Source organism: Symphodus melops, assembly GCF_947650265.1.
Source record: "Symphodus melops genome assembly, chromosome: 22".
NCBI lineage: Eukaryota > Metazoa > Chordata > Actinopteri > Labriformes > Labridae > Symphodus > Symphodus melops.
In genome coordinates this window covers 18981481-19001962 of record NC_136712.1, presented here as the reverse complement: position 1 = coordinate 19001962, position 20482 = coordinate 18981481, and the positions used below count along the sequence as shown (strand labels likewise).

The 20482-nt window shown below is 48.2% G+C and overlaps 1 protein-coding gene across 1 annotated transcript in view; it reads right to left on the bottom strand.

The window, feature by feature from the left end:
* mpped1 (metallophosphoesterase domain containing 1) overlaps positions 1 to 20482 on the bottom strand; it is a 53968-nt gene that overhangs the window by 5949 nt on the left and 27537 nt on the right. Inside the window, exon 5 of the mRNA XM_079335414.1 lies at positions 1986 to 2101. Coding sequence (XP_079191540.1) covers positions 1986 to 2101 — 116 coding nt within the window. The remainder of the gene's footprint in view (positions 1 to 1985; positions 2102 to 20482) is intronic.

Genomic DNA, 20482 nt, shown 5'->3' with positions numbered 1-20482 from the left:
ACACACAGGTGGGTGCAGCTCGAGCAGAAGATGATTTTGTCTGTGACTCCATCATGAGAACACAAGTGGAGCATCTCTGGAGGAGGGCGGAGGCTTCAGTATGCTACTGACCACTTTGTGTAAAAAGGGTTAAACTAATTTTAGGATCATTTTTTCCCACTTTAAATATCAACTTCTGTAACCAAACTTTGCTTTTCCTCCTCCCTTCTCATTCTGCCCCCCCCCCCCAGTCTTGCTCAACACCAACATATGTCTGTGTTTGTATGCCGGTGATCTGCCGCTTTATCACGCCTCATAAAGATGGGGGGCATATGCAGCAGTGACAAACACCATCTTGCTTTTTTTCTTCACATTTTCCCTCCATTGTTCGATTGTTAAAATGATTCAAAAGTGGATTTCTTCTTCTTCTTACCTCTGGTGCCTGTGAAAAAAGACTTTTTCCTCCTACACTTTTGTCTCTTTTTGCATTATTTTCCTCATGCCGTTCCCTCCAGTATTTACGTCTCTCTGTGTGTGTGTGTGTGTGTGTGTGTCTCATGCATTAGTAGCCTGCTGTAGCTGCTCCATATGCCGCTGGCTTACGAGCAGATAGCTGGAGACACTTCGCTAAGCTGAATGGAAAATAAACGCCCGCGCTCGCAGCCGAGACTCAGACACAGAAATCAATCACACACACTCGCCTGAGCACCACAGCTGCAGCGGGAGATGAGGTGTGAAAGTGTGTGAGTGTGTGTGTGTGTGTGTACACAGGATGTCAGTTCACTCTCGAGCCAGCATCTGTGCGTTTTCAAATGCTTGCTTGTAAGGAAACAAGAGTGTGAAATGTGAAAGGTGTTCAGTTATGAGGCTCATGAACACGAACACACTCCTTCACCTCTCAGTAACACTGATTGAGCAGAGCCACCTCCTTCATTTCCAGGAGTGTGTGCTCATCGCGTCTGCAGATTGATGTATTCACAATTTTTTTTTTTTTATGCAACCACTACGAATATGTAAAAGTGTAAATGTGCAAACTTGGAGGATCATAAAGGTCAAGTCCTGAGTGCCGTGACCTCCAAAACTCTGCAACAGAAAAAGTCTCTCGCTCATATCGATCTTTTCTGCCCGTTTTGGATCTCATTTCTTGATGTTTCACCAAACGCTTTAAAATCACTGTAGACCAGAAGAGCTCAGCTAAAAGCTAATGTAGGTCAAGTAACCAATAAAACAAATAATAAAGATGTGAACATTATGTAAATTGAGTTTTTGAGCAGGCTTCAAAGATGCTCTTTAACTTAGAAAGAAGAAAAGAAGAACATATGATGTGCCTTAATAACATTCATATTTCAGAGCCGACCCATATCATGTGCTGCTTCACTGCTTCTCATTGTAACACAGATATCAGTGGATTTATTCACAGGCCCGTCCGTTCTCAGGTGCTCACGGACACACCATGAAGAATGGATCCAAAGTCTTCGGCACGCTGGAGATAACTTCCCTGTGTTTGAATGGGAGTGAACCTGAGAGGGAACACCTTCCTGATTGTGTTGAAAAGGCTTTGAAAGATCATTTCAACTTTGATGTTGCTTTTTTTTTTTTTTTTTGCACACATGTTCAAACAGTCCAAGTATGTGTGTTTAACTCGTACACACACACACACGCAGAATCACACGTCAAGCTGCGGTGCTTGTACGCGTGCACGTGACTCTGTTTAAGGTTTGAATCCATCTGTACATGGAATGATTTTATATGTTGTATCACGTGAAGTTCATTACTTTGAAGCATGAAAAAGTGTGTGTGTATGTGTGTGTGTGTGGATAAACTAACGCCTACACGTCTGATGTTTTCGTATGTTCATTTTGTTGAAACACGTGTGATGCATCCTAACACGTGCCAGTATGTGAGCTTATAAATATGAACAAAGCATGCATGATCTGTGTGTGTGTGTGTGTGTGTGTGTGTGTGTGTGTGTGTGTGTGTGTGTGTGTGTGTAATGTGCGTCTCACCCAGCGGGGGGCAGTGTGTGACCAGGATGTCTGTGTTGTCGGGGATCTGGTTCCACTTGTCCAGCAGAGCTTGACCCCGCGGCAGGTTGAAGCCCCAGCCGTAGTACCAGGGCTGCCTGCAGACACAGGAGGGGGGGGGGGGGGGGGAGAGAGGGGTTAATACACTCACTGATGCATTACCTACACATTCACACACTGAGTGTAGAGGCTGCTGTGTAAAGAGACCATCAGAAGTGACAAACCCCATTCATTCATACTCCTCTGACAAAGCAGCGGGAGCAACTTGGAAACACAGCGGCTAAAACACATCCGAGGCGACGTTCAACATTTGCAGAAGAATCACAGACAGCTGAAAACAGAATGAAGGATCGCGTCATGTCTGATCTGATACGACATGAAATGAGATGAAACTGGAAATCGTCCTCAAAGCCGATGTCTCGGGTTCGGTTCTGTCCTGCGGCTTCTGTCCTGCACGTCATTCCCCACTCACTCACAAGCCCTCAGTACTGTATATCTTTAAATGCACATGTATGGTCTCTATGCAGCTCTTTAAACTCTCCTTAAATGTCTTTATAGCTGCATCACATTTTATTGCACTTCTAACTAAATCTCGACTCCATTTCATTTTTATTTTTTCTCATGAAGGTTGCTCTAAACTTTTAGATTTGCTGCGTTTGACTGCATATCAAAACCCGGCATGAATTTAAAACAAAGATCCTGCATCCAGAGAGACCTCTCACTCCTCTGTGTGCACCTCACACAAACATCCGTCAGCCTTTTTTTCTTTCTGTGTCTAAACATGTGTGTTTGACCTTTGAGATGAGAGGATGCCCCGAGGGGCTCGTGAAGAGCGGGAATCAAACACACCCCAGGAAGACGGGGGCGGCTGAGCACTGAACATCCCCTTGATCACCGTCACACCCCAGAACAATCCCCGACATGAAGCCGAGGAGGAAGAAAGGGAGAAATGAGAGCAGCAGAAGAAGAAAAGGAGCGGCCTGACGGCGGGGGCTCGTGTCCCTTTTACTTTGATGGCGGACGCTCGGGCCGTGAGTGACGGGGAAGAAATTAACATGTCACTTACAATCTGTACTCCGATCCATCTTCCTCTCTGAGACGCCAACACGTGTGAGTGAGTGCAACCGCAGGCGACGATGTTTTCCGCCGCCGCTGCCGTGCAACTGGCTCCCTTTTAAATTGCCGAGTGCAGTCACTTGAAACGCCAACTTTACCGCTGCAGCCGCTGCCCGACGCGCCCGACGCGCCCGACGCGCCCGCGCTCAGTGGAACACCAGACGAGGACTTCTGAGAATCATTTCCATCTTAAGTGTGCATGGTGTGTGTGTGTGTGTGTGTGTGCATGGTGTGTGTGTGTGTGCATGGTGTGTGTGTGTGTGTGTGTGTGCATGGTGTGTGTGCATGGTGTGTGTGTGCATGGTGTGTGTGCATGGTGTGTGTGTGTGTGTGCATGGTGTGTGTGTGTGTGTGCATGGTGTGTGTGTGTGTGTGCATGGTGTGTGTGTGTGCATGGTGAGTGTGTGTTTGTGTGAGTGTGTGTCTGTAAGTGGGTGTGTGTGTTTCTGTGTGTGCATGGTGTGTGTGTGTGCATGGTGTGTGTTTGTGCATGGTGTGTGTGTGTGCATGGTGTGTGTTTGTGCATGGTGTGTGTGTGTGTGTGCATGGTGTGTGTTTGTGCATGGTGTGTGTGTGTGCATGGTGTGTGTCTGTGAGTGTGTGTGTGCATGGTGTGTGTGTGTGCATGGTGTCTGTGTGTGCATGGTGTGTGCATTGTGTGTGTGTGTGCATGGTGTGTGTGTGTGCATGGTGTGAGTGTGTGTGTGTGTGTGCATGGTGTGTGTGTGTGTGTGTGTGTGCATGGTGTGTGTCTGTGAGTGTGTGTGTGTGTGTGTGCATGGTGTGAGTGTGTGTGCATGGTGTGAGTGCGTGTGTGTGCATGGTGTGTGAGTGTGTATGCATGGTGTGTGTGTGTGTGTGTGTGTGTGTGCATGGTGTGTGTGTGTGTGTGTGTGCATGGTGTGTGTGTGAGTGTGTGTGCATGGTGTGTGTGTGTGTGTGTGTGTGTGTGCATGGTGTGTGTGTGTGCATGGTGTGTGTGTGTGTGAGTGTTTGTGCATGGTGTGTGTGTGTGTGTGTGTGTGTGCATGGTGTGTGTGTGTGTGCATGGTGTGTGTGTGTGTGTGTGTGTGTGTGAGTGTCTGTGAGTGTGTGTGCATGGTGTGTGTGTGTGTGTGTGTACACACAGGACTAAAGATAAGAAGAAACACCTGTCACACGTTCCCTCTTTGTCTCTCGCTCTAATTAAGAAAGCTCAAAGTGATGCAGCTCTGAGGTCACAGGCTCAGGGAGGTCAGGTCAAGCACACATGGCATTGCATCATGGGAAATAATGGCCTACTTTGGCTAAAGCAGAGGCGATTAAAATTCCATCACTTCCCGAACATCAGACGCTAAACATTAGTGACGAAGGATCCGACACTGCCGATGAAAACACGCTCAATAATTCAAACTGTGAATATTAAACCATTGAGGCCGGCCGATGTAATATTCATGTCCGTCTTAACGTGGACGTCTCAATTAAAACGAGATGAGCTCGGCCGATTCTCTCTCTGATTGTAGCGATGAGAGGAGGAGGAGGAGGAGGAGGAGAGGCGGTAAAGAGGGCTCGAGGGCGACGGACGGACGGAGAGCCGCCGCGTCAACAAAGTGAAAGACTGATGAGGAGAGGACGGGAGGAGGGAGAAGTTCCAGATGTGCGTGTTCGATGTTCACTGAACATCATGAAGCATATTCTGATCGGACATTCAAACAGGTCATCAGAAATCCTCAACGCGAGGAGATTCACACACGACTGGAGTCTTGATTGCTCAGACTGTCAGAATCGCCGGTCCGGTCTCACCATGCACATGTTGATCAACGGTGCTTTCAAGCTCCTGATGAAACTTCTGAAAGTAAACTTTCTTAATTAAAACTCAGATATCTTTGGAGGCTCATTAAAAAGATGCAGCACATGTTAAAACGAGAGTTGGTCGATCATTTTGTCAAGCGAGGATTACGGCGTCCTTTCTAAAGTGAAGCACCGCAGCTCGCTTTAATTTGGCCACATCAATCACTCGGCGAGAGCAGGACTCACTCTTTTCAAACCGTTTCTATCTCGCTCCTCACCGTGCTCACCGTGCCAGGAAGACGCCCGTGTGCCGAGTGGAGGCGTCGGCATCACACTTTCTAAAAAGAGATTATCTCTGCTTAAAGAGAGAGAGAGGGGGGGGAGGGAGAAGGAGGGGGGGGAGAGAGAGAGAGAGAGACAGAGAGAGAGAGGGGGGGAGGGAGAAGGAGGGGGGAGAAGGGGAGAGAGAGAGAGAGAGGGGAGGGAGAGAGAGAGGGAGGAAGAGAGAGGGAAAGAGAGAGAGGGAGAGAGGGAAAGAGAAAGGGATGGGGGGAGAGACAGAGAGAGGGGGGGAGAGGGAGAGAGAGAGGGGGGAGAGAGAGAGAGGGGGGAGAGAGAGACAGAGAGAGAGAGAGAGAGAGACAGAGAGAGAGAGAGGGAGAGAGAGAGGGAGGAAGAGAGAGGGAAAGAGAGAGAGGGACACAGAGAGAGAGAGAGAAAGGGATGGGGGGAGAGACAGAGAGAGAGGGGGGGAGAGAGAGAGAGAGAGAGAGAAACGGATGGGGGGAGAGACAGAGAGAGAGGGGGGGAGAGGGAGAGAGAGAGGGGGGAGAGAGAGACAGAGAGAGAGAGAGAGAGAGAGAGAGAGAGAGAGAGAGACAGAGAGAGGGAGAGAGAGAGAGACAGAGAGAGAGAGAGAGAGGGGGGAGAGACAGAGAGAGGGAGGGAGAGAGACAGAGAGAGAGAGAGACAGAGAGAGAGAGAGAGAGAGAGAGAGAGAGGGAGAGAGAGAAAGAGAGAAACAGCACTAACTGAACGTAATTCCACGGATAATATCCCGCGCTCCTGAATGATGTTTTTATTGTATTTGATGAGGTAAAGGATTAGAGAGGTGGAAGTGATTTGTGTTCTCGTGGAGGAAAATCGGAGGAAGCGTTGAACATATTAATGGTGTCGATGTGGCGAGCAGGTATTTGTTATGGGGTTTAAAAAAAAAGGTGAAGACAGATGTTTGTGTTGAAGCGCTCGATCCCCAGGTACAGCTCGAGGCAGGGAAACAAGAGTGCTCAAAATACTGCTTTTTATCACACACACGCACACACGCACGCGCACACGCACGCGTGGCAGAGTATCGGACGTGCAGCTGCAGGAGCCGGGGATTGAACCCTTGACCTTCTGGTTAGAGACGACCAACTCTACAAACTGACCCACAGCCGCCCCACAGTCGTGTCGACCATGTTTGCACACTGACTCCAAACTTTGGCCCCGCCCCCCCCGATGTTTCATCTTCACTGCTCCATCACTCTGCATGATGACACTTCACATCTCATACTGCAAACGTTTTGCAGTGAATGGAAAAGTAAACGCAGCGGACTCAGTGTGCACGGTTCAGTCTGCAAAGTCCAAAGTGGGAAGTTCTGTGTTTTTGGGTTTCCTGTAGATTTCAGGACAAGAAGGGAAAAAAATCAAGTTCTCACTTCATGTTAAATGCATAAAAGGATTTAACACCGACATGGACTCACTCAGCTCTCTGCTTCACTTTTGAGTCAGTCTGTATCTGTGTGTGTGTGTGTGTGTGTGTGTGTGTGTGTGTGTGTGTGTGTGTGTGTGCTCATGAGAGTGTTTCTCGCCAAAGCAGGCCTACTGATATCACTGGAGTAAGTCCATGAATCATTGAGAGCCTGTGCCGAGGGCTGAGAAGCCCCCATCCCTGCTTCTCTCTCCCTCCTCTCATGTCTCTGTCCGTCCCCCCCCCCCCCCCCCCCCCGACGCATCACTCCAGCCTCCTCTCTCTCTTCATATCTCCTCCTCACTCTCCTCGTTAGCCGGGGAAACGACCTGCTGCCAGGAGATCCTTCTGCTCTCTGAGAGGATGTCTTCAGTGTTCGAGAGGGAATCTTTCTCACATCCACAGTGGATATGCTCTGCGGGGGGGGGGGGGGGGACTGAGTCTGTTCCTGTTTGCTCGATGGAGATGTGTGAAGGGATGCAGGTGATGAAGAGCGGGAGCAGAGAGAGAGACAGTGAGCGGAGGAGGATTACAGTAACAGGGTCCGTCTTAATGTGAGCTCCTGTTAATCACTACAAGCTCCGGCGCAGTGAAAACACTCGACCGTGATCACCTCTGTTAGATTTAATTAACTACTCACGACTTAACGACCCTAATAACAGCTTGGGAGGCAGCGCGGCAGGCTGAACACACACACACACACACACACACACACTGATGCTTCCTCTGTGTTTATGCAGCACATAAATAAAGATCCTTCATACCGGGTTTTTTTTTTTTGAGCATTTTCATAAAATATTTCTGTTTTTTGTCTCTAATCTTCGTATGCCTGATCTCCACCGAGTCTTTACATCCTCATCGTGAGGAATCCTCATCAGGGAGTCGTTTTCAATTAAAAAAAGCACCGAGGAGGAGGCGGGTGTTCCCCCGAGGCGGCGGCGCCCCCCCCAGCTCTGGGGAATAGAGGTCGACTCTGAAAACTCTGCAGGTGAGACCACCTGTCGCTCCACCTCAGGGGGCCGGCGCCTGCTTCTCTCTCTCTCTCATGTAATGCAGTTTCATCACCTTGTGTGAGCGCTGCTCCTGCACTCGGCTCGGCGCTCAGTTTGTGTTTATGTTCACTGTGACAGTGACGCTGCTTCCCGTTTCACACACTTCCTGGTCTGCTCAGGTATCTTCCAATCGGATGAAGCTTGATCATAAACATTCTTTTCAATACTCGTGATTTGAGCTCTCGGAGGATCTGACTGGAGCGAGAGCAGAAATCGTGTTGACACCACACAGTTGAGGATAATTTGGGCAAATCATTGGTTGTGACGAGCTCTGAATTGGGCCACGCCCCCAGATTTTTGGGGGTCAAATTGCACCGTGGAGTGTGCAGCCAGCCTTAGTAGAGGATGATGCTGAGGATGATGTTTACTACGAGACATTCAAACGAACATCCAGTCCAAACATTAAAGACTTCGATGGTGTAATTTCTTCACTCGCTCTGTCATTTAGTCAGTGACAGACTTCAGCGAGCCAAACTCTGCGGCAGTCGAGCCAAAAATCTGGGGTTGTACGAGGTGCCAGGTTTTAACGAGGACGAAGGATCAGAGGAAGAAAACAAAAAAGGATTTTTCCCACTCTGTTGAAAACTGTGCAGCACGAGTCAAAGCGTGCCTTCTGACGCGTGCCGAACCTTCTGCGTGATCCTGACTGGATCCGACTACACTTGACCCCAAAGTCCACTTCACTTGATCCTCGTGAACTCAAACGTGCCGTACTCTGACGATCGCACCCGAGCTCAAACAAGGACGTGGACTCCACGGTGAGCAGGATGGACTCGAGTCCACGAGCGCTCGCCATGGTTGCTTCTTCTGCTTTCTTTGCCTGATTTATGTGCACACCGCCACCTGCTGTGTCGGACTGTGTCGACTCCGACCAGCGGGGGAGAAGCCTCGTAGCCGTACGATATCTGCGCTGAAGAAAAGAAATCTGTCAAAGTGAAAATTGCAAAGAGAATCATCGATTGGAGACGTCTTGTTTATTTAGTCTTTTTCTTTGACCAGCTTGTCATTTATAAAAAATCCAACTTTGTAATTAAAGCAACAAGACTGCAGTATCGATCCAACACTTTAATCACAGACTCTCCCTGCTCCTGGTTTCTACTGACAAAAGAAACTCTCTGACGGCCGTGGCGACACACACGTTAAGTCGAGATGTGCAGAAACACAAGACAACTGGGAAAAAAACAAAAACAAGACCTAGATGAAAAAGTTCCTCTTCTTTCTTTCTGCAGGCCTCGTTCGCCCCTCTCTCTCCCACACAGAGGGATTAGTGCAGATTTGACAGTTATAACTCAATAGACATAAGCAGACGTGTGCGTGCAAGGAGGCAAAGCGTGCACGCTAGCTTGGGCGCTCGCATAGCCCGTGGCGGTACATGGCGAGCATGTGAGAGAGTAGTTAGCCTCAGTCGGCCCACTCAGCTCAGCGGGGAGCCGAGAGAGGGGGGGGTGGGGGGGGGGGGGAGGGGAGGGGGGGAGAGGGGGGAGAGAGAGAGAGACAAAAAGAGAGAGAGAGAGAGAGAGAGGGGGGACAGAAAGAGAGAGAGAGAGGGAAGAGGGTGGGAGAGAGAGAGAGAGAGAGGGGGAGAGAGAGAGAGAGGGAAGAGGGTGGGAGAGAGAGAGAGAGAGACAAAAAGAGAGAGAGAGAGACAGAAAGAGAGAGAGAGACAGAAAGAGAGAGAGAGAGAAAGAGAGAGAGACAGAGAGAGAGAGAGAGAGAGGAGAAAGTGGTGCGAAAAGATTGAATTTGATCCTGAAAATAGGACGACATGGAGAGAATAAATGGCACAGTTATGGGTGGAGGACTGAAGAGAGAGAGAGAGAGGGGGGGGAGATGGGTGAGTAAAGGGAGGAGGGATGGAGTGATGCAGGACGGAGGAAGACAGAGCTGGAAGGGAGAATATATCTTGACGTTGACAATAAGGAGGATTAGAGATGTGACAGAGAGTAGCCTGCAGCACCCTGCTCACTGTCAGTGTGTGTGTGTGTGTGTGTGTGTGTGTGTGTGTGTGTGTGTGTGTGTGTCCTAACACCACCTCACTCGCTCTCTAACTCACCACTGATTTAACTGTGTCCGACAGTTGTTAACACGCTGACTGAAGAGAAAAACCTCTCAGCTGATGGAGATCCTGCGACGTAAAGACAGGTGTGTAAACAATACGTCTGATTTTAACTCCTGTTAGCATCATTAGCTCTCGCTGTGCGTCAAAGTGTCTGCTGTGTGAAACCTGTTAAGTTATTCAGAAAGCAAAATACAAGACAGCCGATGAATAATGACGAGGAGGAAAAGAAAAACAAGACGAGCCTCGTTCATGTCTCCTGTTCAGGGATCAACACGTCTTTAACGTCCCTCGTTCACAGGAGACAGACGAGGAGTGTGATTGAACATCGTGTTGTACTGCTCCTTTAGCACGACCTTCCTGTGACCCTGGTTCGTTCCACCTGTGTGGCGCCGACTGAGTCTTCACGCCAACGCCTCTCTGCAGAGAGGCAGATTGGAGACATGTTGGCCCTCAGCATGACTTGTGTAACTCACAGCAGGTCCCCGGACACACACACACACACTGACAGATGCAAACGTTCACACACACACACACACGCACGCACGCACGCACGCACGCACGCACTCACACACACACACACACACACACACACACACACACACGCACTCACAGCACAGATTTGATATTATCCTGATTTCACGGGGAGTATTTAACCATTCGTGACGTCAGATTATTTTCAGCATGCAGGAAAAGAAGCCACTTATCCTCCTCTGATATTTTGTGATATATATTTATAAAGTGTTGAGGACAGCTGAAGAGAGACAGGACATGTTGGGAGGGGGGAGAGGTGGACAAAATGTAGCAAAGGGCTGAAGTCGGATTTGAACCCACCGCTGCAAGGACGATGGCCTCCGTACATGGCATGTGCAACACAGCCGCTCGGCCACCGCTGCTCCACACAAGTGTTTTTATTTATGAAAACAATAACTGCAAAAGTAAAGAGAGGAACAGCTGTTTATTGTTCTTATTAACACTTCAAATTAAGGTCACAATGTTCCCCATTAACTAGCATGCTAATTAGCGTGCTAATCAGTAGCGTACTGGCTGTGTATAATTACAGCTTGTCGATAAACAGGAAGTTGTTCAACATGAATTATGACTGTAATAAGCTTTCTTAGTTTGGCCCTTAAAATGTAGAAATAAATAAAAGTGAAACTGAAATCATAAAGCGTGAAACACTTTCTTTACAAACGTACGTTTGACTAATTAGCATGCTAACGAGCAGCTAGTTAACGGTGAATACTGTGAACTTAAAGTGTTACCATCTTCTTCACCTTTTGACTGAGAGTTCTATTTTCTGATGTGTCACGAGCACATGGTGGAGTCTGTTAGTGTGTGTGTGTGTGTGTGTGTGTGTGTGTGTGTGTGTGTGTTAGACAGATGGATCTGTAACAGTGTAATTGCAGGTAAGCGGAGCGAGCAGCGGGGGTCTAAGCAGAAAGTTGTTTAAGAATAAAGAGACTTCCAGAGCTCCGATCTGCACAAAGTGTTTAACTCCACAGTCTTCTCTCTGCAAGCGGCTAACACACACACACACACACACACACACACACGGAGGGCCCAGTTGGGTTCAGTTTGCTCGTGTGTGTCCAAGCATCCTGTGAATCCTGGACAAGGACACTGTGACATCCCAGAGCCCATCTGTGGGACACAGAGGGGGGACATCTGTCCATTTGACACACACACACACACACACACACACACACACACACACACACACACACACACACACACACACACACACACACACACACACACACACACACACACACACACACACACACACACACACACACACACACACACACACACACACACACACACAGTGAAAGAGCAGCATGAAAGAAACAGCGAGAAGACACCAAGTAACACTCGACATGTAGGAGTGTTTCCCTCCTCTGTGTGTGTGTGTGTGTGTGTCCACGCGCCTCACAGCTGTCCTCATTCACAGTTTTACATTCATCAGCATTAAAAGCTTCTCTCACACATACGAGTGATGTAGTCACTGTTGTACGAGGCAGACAGATGCTGGAAGTTACAGAGGAGAAACACTTCCTGCCCGTCGCTTTTGACACAAACTCATTTTCAGATCGGATTAATCTGTCGACTGTTTTCAGGATTCTATTGTTTAGTTGTCGTTGCATTTTTCCGTCAGCGAGGTGCAACATGAGAATAATTTGTGAAAAATCGGCTTCTCCTCTCAAACAGAGCAGGTTTGTTTCCCGAGGCGATGGCTGCCACTCGCAGCTGCCTTCAATGGAAAAGTGCATCACAGCAAACTTTCACACATTTAACCAGCCTGTCCATCCATCGCCACATCTCCACATCCATCCACTCATCCCCGGGCCGGGAGAATCTGCTTGTTTGCAGAGATGCTGAAATCTGCCACCTCGAGGCCTGCATCAATTACACACACACACACACACACACACACCTGGCAGGTCTCTGTCTGCATCATGTCTCCTGCTTTTAATCAGACGCAGAAAGATTCTGGAGAAAGCAGGATGATGGGGGGGAACAAGAAGGAGGAGGGGACTTCTGGGGTGGAAGAGAAGACAAAGAGAACGACGCAGAGCAAGCAGTGGAGGAAAAGGAAGACAGGAAATAAAAGGAGACATCATCCGACGCAGCCGAACAAAGACACGAGGAGTGAACACACACACACACACACACACCGAGGGGAGAGAGGGAAATGTCGAGGAGAGGGATCACACGCAGGATTAGTGACAGCTGAACAGTGGAGTCCCCTCTTCCTGCCCTCCTCTCCTCTTCTTTCCTGACGCTCACTTTCTTCGTCTTTCCCCAAACGCCTTTTTGCTCTCCAATCAAGTCCGATGTCAGAGCGACAAAACTGATCCCAGACCTCCAGGGAGAGAGACGCCTCCACGTCGCACAGCCTCGACTCACAGTATGTGAGCGATACGAGGAGCGTGCTCAAACGCTGAAAGAGTCATCCTTCAGTCAAACTGAAGTTTTAAGGCCTCACATTAGACACGAGAGTCCAGATGTTGCTCGTGTCATTTTAATGACTTCCCCCTGGAAACACTCCACCTTTGAGTGTTTCTATCTCTAACCTTCAGAGACTGCAGGTTGTGTCAGGTTTGAACAAAGCTCTCGCTTGCTTGTCGCTCAGTTTGCAATCATGCATCTGTCAAAAGCTCTGCAGGGTGCAAGAAGGTCATTAAAAGCGAAAAAAAGAAGGAGGAGGAACAGTCCCTGAAATACGGCTCACTCGTTTAAACAGATGTTAACGGTGAACTCACGAGACCTCAAACAACAAGAACAAGAGTCATGACCTAACAAACACGTATTTGACAAATTAGAAAAAAAAAATCATATTTATCGGATATCAAATGATCCAAATAAGACAGGAAGTCTTGACGAAGCCGCTTGAGTTCTGTGTTAAAGTTTTACTTTCAAACACGTGTTGAAGAATAAGCTGCATGTTACAACAAGTGTTCTGTAAGAATTTGTAATTTCATCTTAATAAAGCTGAAGCAGACTTCATCAGCTCCTTATCATGTGTGTGGTGCTTCACACGTTCGTATTCCCAAACATCTGTCCAATGACAGCACAGCAGTTATCACACGCAGAAACACCAGAGCTCTTAGTGACTCTCGTGTTCTTCAGACCCGACGACACAATCTCACTGAACATCTGCGGCTGACTCTGCAGTGAGTCCACATCTTCTACCCGTCAGCAAAATCAGAAGGCTGCAGATTAATTATAAAAGAGATCCTGATGAAGCTCTAATTGGAAGTAACTGCTCCTTTAAATACATCCATTTTAAAGGAGCAGTCTGGCACTCTGCCCCTAGTGGTTAACATGAGTACTGCAGTCTAAACTCTCATCTTTACAGAGAGCTGTCTGGCTCCGCCCCTTCCTCTCACACAGCTCTGCATGTGGTGGACTCTGTAGCTTCAGTGTTTAGCCAGCTCTGCATGTGGTGGACACTGTAGCTTCAGTGTTTAGCCAGCTCTGCATGTAGAGACACTGTAGCTTCAGTGTTTAGCCAGCTCTGCATGTGGTGGACACTGTAGCTTCAGTGTTTAGCCAGCTCTGCATGTGGTGGACACTGTAGCTTCAGTGTTTAGCCAGCTCTGCATGTGGTGGACACTGTAGCTTCAGTGTTTAGCCAGCTCTGCATGTGGTGGACACTGTAGCTTCAGTGTTTAGCCAGCTCTGCATGTGGTGGACACTGTAGCTTCAGTGTTTAGCCAGCTCTGCATGGGTCTGTAAAGCTTTCTGCGTTCTAACCTCTCTCCATGTTTCATCTCCAACATTGATCCTAGTTTGAGCAGCTTTCTGCTGCTGGAGCTTATTAGAAACATGCAGAGGCTTTTTAGCTCGGGTACAATCACTTCTATCTGAAGCAGTTCCACTGCCCGCTTCCATCGCTGCAACACCTGTTCACCTGATAACTGCTCTCATATCTGGCAAACCCAGGGGCGTCCTAAACGGCCTTCAAAGCCCCGCCTACCTTCTCTGGTCCAATCAGATCCAGAGCATTCAGGAGCAGAATCTAAAGTTAGAAGGAGGACATACTGGCTGCTGCATTGTTGAAGAGAAGCCAGCACTTCAGTGACGGTGGAAGCGAACCTTCAGCTGCGCTAGAAGATGGAGGTGTAAAAATGAGGCCTTTAGAATCAGGACTTAATGAAGAACTAACCTGGATACCTTTCAGATAGAAACCTGTGAAGGCTCTCCAATAATTCATTCATTTATTCACAGCTGGGATTTCATTTTGTTTGTTAAATCCAGCAACTCTTAAGGGTACTTAAGCTCGACGCAGAGCCTTAAATATGACCTAAATCAACAAGAAGAATCTACTTTTTATATTATTTCAACACAGACGTATCACCGGCACGCTGACAGAGACTCCGGGATGACTCCGTCTACACCCTGATGAAACCAACATGTCTTCAATCTTTGCCTTCCTTTCTGATTTCCTCACTCCTCTCACGCACCCTGTGAGTGGATGAAGCTCTGCTGGGGCGCCATTCCCCAAGACAACACAGAGCCACTGAAACACAACGACATGAATTACTGTAAACAACACAAGCAACACGACACAAGCCACATGGAAACACTCGACACGCGGCCACGTGACTCGCCAACGTCCCTCTCTGCCGACAAGAGTTACTGTCAGGAAACAAGACAGTAACAAGCACGGGCTGCAGAAAAAACGCTTTGTGACGCTCCCAGGAGTGCGGCGTTCCAGACGATCCTCTCCACCCCACACACACACACACACACACACACACACACACAGAACTCAACACCCCCAATCTGCTGGCTTTGGCGGCAGGAGGGGAACTGGGATGTGACGAGTCAGCCGGGACCCTGGCAGTCAACTTCATGCCCGGCGATAATGAGCTCCCGCTGGAGACGACTCTCAGAGGGAGCGAACGCCGACGTGAAAACACGCTAACGATGCGCTAATCGGCCAAAGTGGAGCGTGTAAAGAATCTTAAAAGGAAAGTGTTCTCAGGGCGGAGTGTAAAAATGTGAGGAGTGGAGGAGGAGAAGGGATCTGAAGACGGGCAGATGGGCAGACAAACAGACGCAGGAAGAGGGGATCAGCACGGGCTCTCTGCGGAGGATCGCTGCGAGAGTTTGCTGGATGTGCAGAGGAGGAAGACGGGCACATGCATCAGAGCACATGGTTTGAGCGCAGCGTTAGCCTCCCTGGGTACAGCAGGTGGAGGCTGCCGAGTGTGTGTGTGTGTGTGTGTGTGTGTAAACAGTGCAGGTGGGTGATTTGCTGTATCATTTGCAGAAGCTTAATGCTGCACAGGCGACACAGGAGGTGTGACACGGAGGGGGGGAGGGGGGGGGCTGCAGCTTAAAATGGAATTGTACAATAATGTAAATACATATATGCCTCGTACGACTGCTGCAAGTTTTAAATGACAGGATCCATCCAGGCGCTCTCTGATGAAAACCAAACAGTCCTCAGTGAAGGGCTATTTGTCAGTCTGTGTGCGTCTGAGCTAAGTGAGGAAACGTCCAAAGAAATCAAGTTTAATGGAAGATCGATCTCTCTTCGTTTTAGTGGGATTTTAAGCACTTCACCTTACAATAAAAAAAAAAACGTTTGTTTTGGAGCTATTTAATGGAAGCGACACACCGGTTCTTATTTCTGCTCTAACATGAAAGTGAGAAAATAAGAAATGAAAAAGGCCGTTAGAAGAAGCCATTTTGATACATTTGCACATCATATTGTGAAAAACAATGTGCAGAAAAATATACAAATGTGCAATCATACTTTCAGCCAAACAGCACCGAGCCCTCCAACCTGCTGCTCCTGGACGTGCACAAAACCAGGCTTCAAACTGGGGGAGGTCGAGCCGTTTCTGCTGCAGCTCCGACACCTTTTAATATACGATCTACTGCAACAACAGTTTAATTTAAAAAAAAACATTTATTTAATTTGTCTTTTACCTCTCGTGTTGTAACAGCAGCGTCCACCAGAACTTTTACTATAACTATAGTGTTTAGCGTTTTAACTTATTTTTAAATTTACTGTACAGCACTTTGGTCTGCACTACATCTGTGCTCTATATGCTCAGCTAGCAGCAGCATGCTACATTTAAGCTAGTCTTCTGCTGTGTAGCATCTATTTTTTACCGGCCACTTGTATAGAATCACTTCGTCATATATTTGTATTGCTTGTGCAGACCGGTCCTGATAAGAGCTGCCACACTTCTTGTATCTGTGTTGTCTGTCGAGTTTGTGCAGAGGGAGAAAAAGATGTTCGTAAACCATCAGAGAGAGTTTCATAAGGTGCTCGGCGGCGAGCAGATTGCTTCACACAGCATCTTTTAATTAATGACGATTTATGTTTTTCCTGATGCTGCCTGAATTATTTCCTTTTTTTCCCCGGACTTGATTCGGCTCGTCTCGCAGGTTCCAGTCGCTGCAGATTTTTGAGGAAACACAAACAGACTCAGCGTCGCTTCGCCCGTTTTCCTAACTCTGCAGCTTCCTGCTTTCACACAAACCTCCAGGAAGTGTCACGGACAGGAAGAGGAAGAAACCCTTCCACGCATCGTCTTGTCATGTCTGGACCTACAGCTTGAGGGTCTTTCACACCATGAACCCCCCACGATTCAGTGCGGTTACTGCAGGTGTAATGACGAGACGTTTAACTCGCGTTTGGAAGAGCTGGGCGAAGCACATTTGTCCCTTCCTGTACTAAATAATGACCAATTACCAGGAAGTGTGAGGGGCTTCAGCTCGGTGGGTGAGACATTTCAGGCAGTGGAGGAGCTGTCACAGGTGGGTGGACGGGGGGGGGGACGGGGGGACGGGGGAGTTTAGGCCTCTAATTGGAGGCAGATTTCACAGTGATATTTCTGATGATGCTGCAGCATGAGGTAAGAAGAAGGAGATAAAAAAAAAAACAAGGGGAAAGGAAGAGAAACAGAGGATGGGAGGGGAGAGAGAGAGAGACAGGCGAGCAGTGTGAGACGGTTAGAGCGGGATGATGAAGATTAGAGCGGGATGATGAAGAGGATGAGGGGACGGTAGACGTGATGAAGAGGAGGCAGAGCGAACAGGCTTGCTGCTGTTTGTCATGCAGGGATAATATTCCACCAAAGTCTAATTCTGTCCATAAAAGCTGTTGGACTTTTTTTCCTCCCGCATCCTGCACCCCCCCAACCCCCCCGCTCTTCCCTCTTTCTTTCAGAGCGATAGTTGCCTTGGCAACCGTGGCAAATCTTCCTTTTCTCAAACAGATGTCCCATTTAGTTGGAAATTAGAATGTGCAAAAAAAAAAAAAAAAAACCCACGAGACGCAAATTATTTCAAAGTTCTTCTCGGTGGAGAGGAGGAAGCGAGGGGCGGGGGAGAGGGGAGAAGAAAGACAATCAGAAGAAAAACCCAGGACTCCTCCTCCTCCTCCTCCTCTCGTGTCTCCTCTGCTCTTCTGCATTTCAGCGTGTGAATGGTGGAGACGAGCCAGATGATCCAGAGCTGCTCCAGGCTTGTACAGGAGGTGAGGTGTTAGCGAGGGTGGAAGGAGGGGAGGTAAGGGAGCTCTTCTTCCTGCATGGCGGGGGGGGGGGGGCAAGTGGCCAGGGCGGCAGAAGGGGACACATTGATTTCCTCAGGGGAAAAGACGGAGCCAACACGGTGATCCCTGCATGCTGCAAAAAACATCCTGATGTCTTTTTCAAACACAAGAAAACAAGCAAGTCAACAAGTCATTAACTGTCTTATTAAAGCCAGAATTAAGAACGAGTTAGATCCTTCATCAAGCAAATCCTTTTCTTTTTTTGCCAATTGGTTGTAATTATTGTGCTTTTTAAATAAAAATGCAAAACAGTTCCTTTGAAAAGCACAGATTTAAAAAACTCAGAAAATAAAACCCACTTTTTAATAAAAAAAAAGAAGAAAAAAAAAGATCTGGCCGGGACGTGTGATTAACTGGCAGAGTGGAAACGACGCGGCGTTCTTCTGAGACACTTCCAGCAGAAATACTAAAGCATTGATGCTCACTGATCAACAGGGAGAAATCTATCAGGCGACACGAACACAGAGAGAGCAGGAAACCTGTACGGACCAGAACACAGGGGGGGGGGGGGCTCCTGTTCAGGTAGCAGACTTTAATGAGCGCTCTCTGAAATATTCTGCAGCATCAGCACAGACGATGACAACTGTTCAAATGTCTGCTGAACTTTTGCAAAGTAAAGAACATTTCTACTTCATTTGATTGTCAGATCAGTCAGATCACACGTCATCTGTTTTCACATATACACTCCACTGTTCACATTTACTCCTCACAGCGGTCAGACCGGATGATTCCAGTTTAGACTGCAGTACCCATTCTAAACACTAGGGGGCAGAGTTACGTACCGCTCCTTTAACTCAAAACAAAGAGGTGGAAGGTTTCAGGTTGTAAGACAGGCGGTGCTGAAGGAGACGGCTCCACAACTTCTGATTTCACATTTACATAAAAACTCAGCTCTGAATGCGGCGTTACAAACTCTGGGAGGCGACATGTAAGGCTTTAATCAATGTGAAAACAAAGGAGTGAATTACACCACTTTAGCACAGAATTACACCGACAACCAGAATTAAAGATGATGAAACGCGTGGAGGAAAAACAGTCCCTTTATTTCCGTGCGTCAACATGTTTATTTTTCTCATTGTGATGCAAGTGGATCAATCCGAGCTAATCCGCCTCGCTTCTCGCTGCACACATTTGTTTGTGCTACATGGCTGCAGTAAATTAAAAAGCATTTACAGGAAGAGGAATCGTCTCATCCGCTGGATTTAAAAAAAAAAAAAAAAAACGACTAAGAGAGAGACGATACCACTTCCCACGGCATCCCGACTCCCTCGACTCCGCGGTCCAACACCGAACATAACCGCGCGCTGATGAACCGGCGAGATGGAAAGACGAGGAGGACGAGAGGAGCTGTGTGTGTGTGTGTGTGTGTGTGTGTGTGTGTGTGTGTGTGAGAGAGAGGGAGACTGAGGCGAGGAGGAACATAAGGACAGAATCACTTTAATTCAGTTTTTTTCCCTCCACAATGCCACACGCCTTAGGGAGGGAAGGCATGTGTGAAATGGAGGGAAATGCCCCATAGCGTGCCGTAACACACACACACACGTACACACACACACACACACACACACACGTACACACGCACGCTGAAGTCCTGCCCCTGGAGGCCATTTAACAGGTAATTTAAAGAGAAATCCCTCCAGGGAAAAGACTCAGTAAATGTCCTCTCGTCTGCTCTTCCTCCCTCTGTAACTGTTTATTCAACGACAGGCAGAAACGAACAGAAATGGGAAGAAAAGAAAAAAGGAGGAAGAGGAGGGAGGGATGTGTGTGAGAGGGTGGGAAAGTGACAAGTGTTAAAGTAGGCCATTTCTTATTTCCTCTCCCAGCCCCCTTCAGTACCCGTTTATTAATGTTCAGTGTTGGGAGGCTCCGGTGTTTGGCTCCTGTGGGACTGCAGGGGCTACGGGAGATGGAGGTGGGAGTCGGAGGGATGAAGGAGGGGAGAGGGAAGAGGACAGGACCCAGGGGGGGTTCGAGAGTCTCAGAGTGACTCTGATGTTAATTTAGTGCGGCCTCTGGTGACGAGGCCCAGAAAAGCACCGACTCCCCGAGCGCACGGCTCCTCGCCGACTCTTTAAAGCAGTGCATACGTCACATCCCTCCAAAGTGGACCACATGTCCTTCCAGGCTTCCATAGGTTTCAGTTCATTTAAACACCAGAAGACAGGTGGAGACAGCCTTCCCTTCCTGACCCACACAGATTCACGTGTGTGTAATATTGGAAGATGCAGAATCTCTCGAGCACAGGTCGCTGACTTTGGGTAACATGGAAGTCTGACTCGCACACGTGCACAACCTGTGGAGGGAGTGAGGCTGCTACACAGGGAGTGCATTAGGAGGTTTGGTGCCTTGCTCAAGGGCGCCATGACGGTACCCAGGATGTGTCCTGGCACCTCTCCATCTAACACAACATCTATATTTTGGTCCGAATCGGGACTTGATCCGACAACATTCAGGAACAAGATGGGTTTTTAGCGTCTCGTTTGTGTTTGCGTCGCTTCTCTCACAGAAACGTTCCTCTCTCTCTCTCTTGGTGAGGATTTCACAAAACTCTCTGAAGCTTCAAGGAGATGAGAGTTAAAGAAAAACAAACATCTAAAATCAGTCTGTCCTCTTCACAAAGTGGAAACGTGCTCGTTGAGTTTCCTCCTGATGGATTCTGTCAAGCAGCCA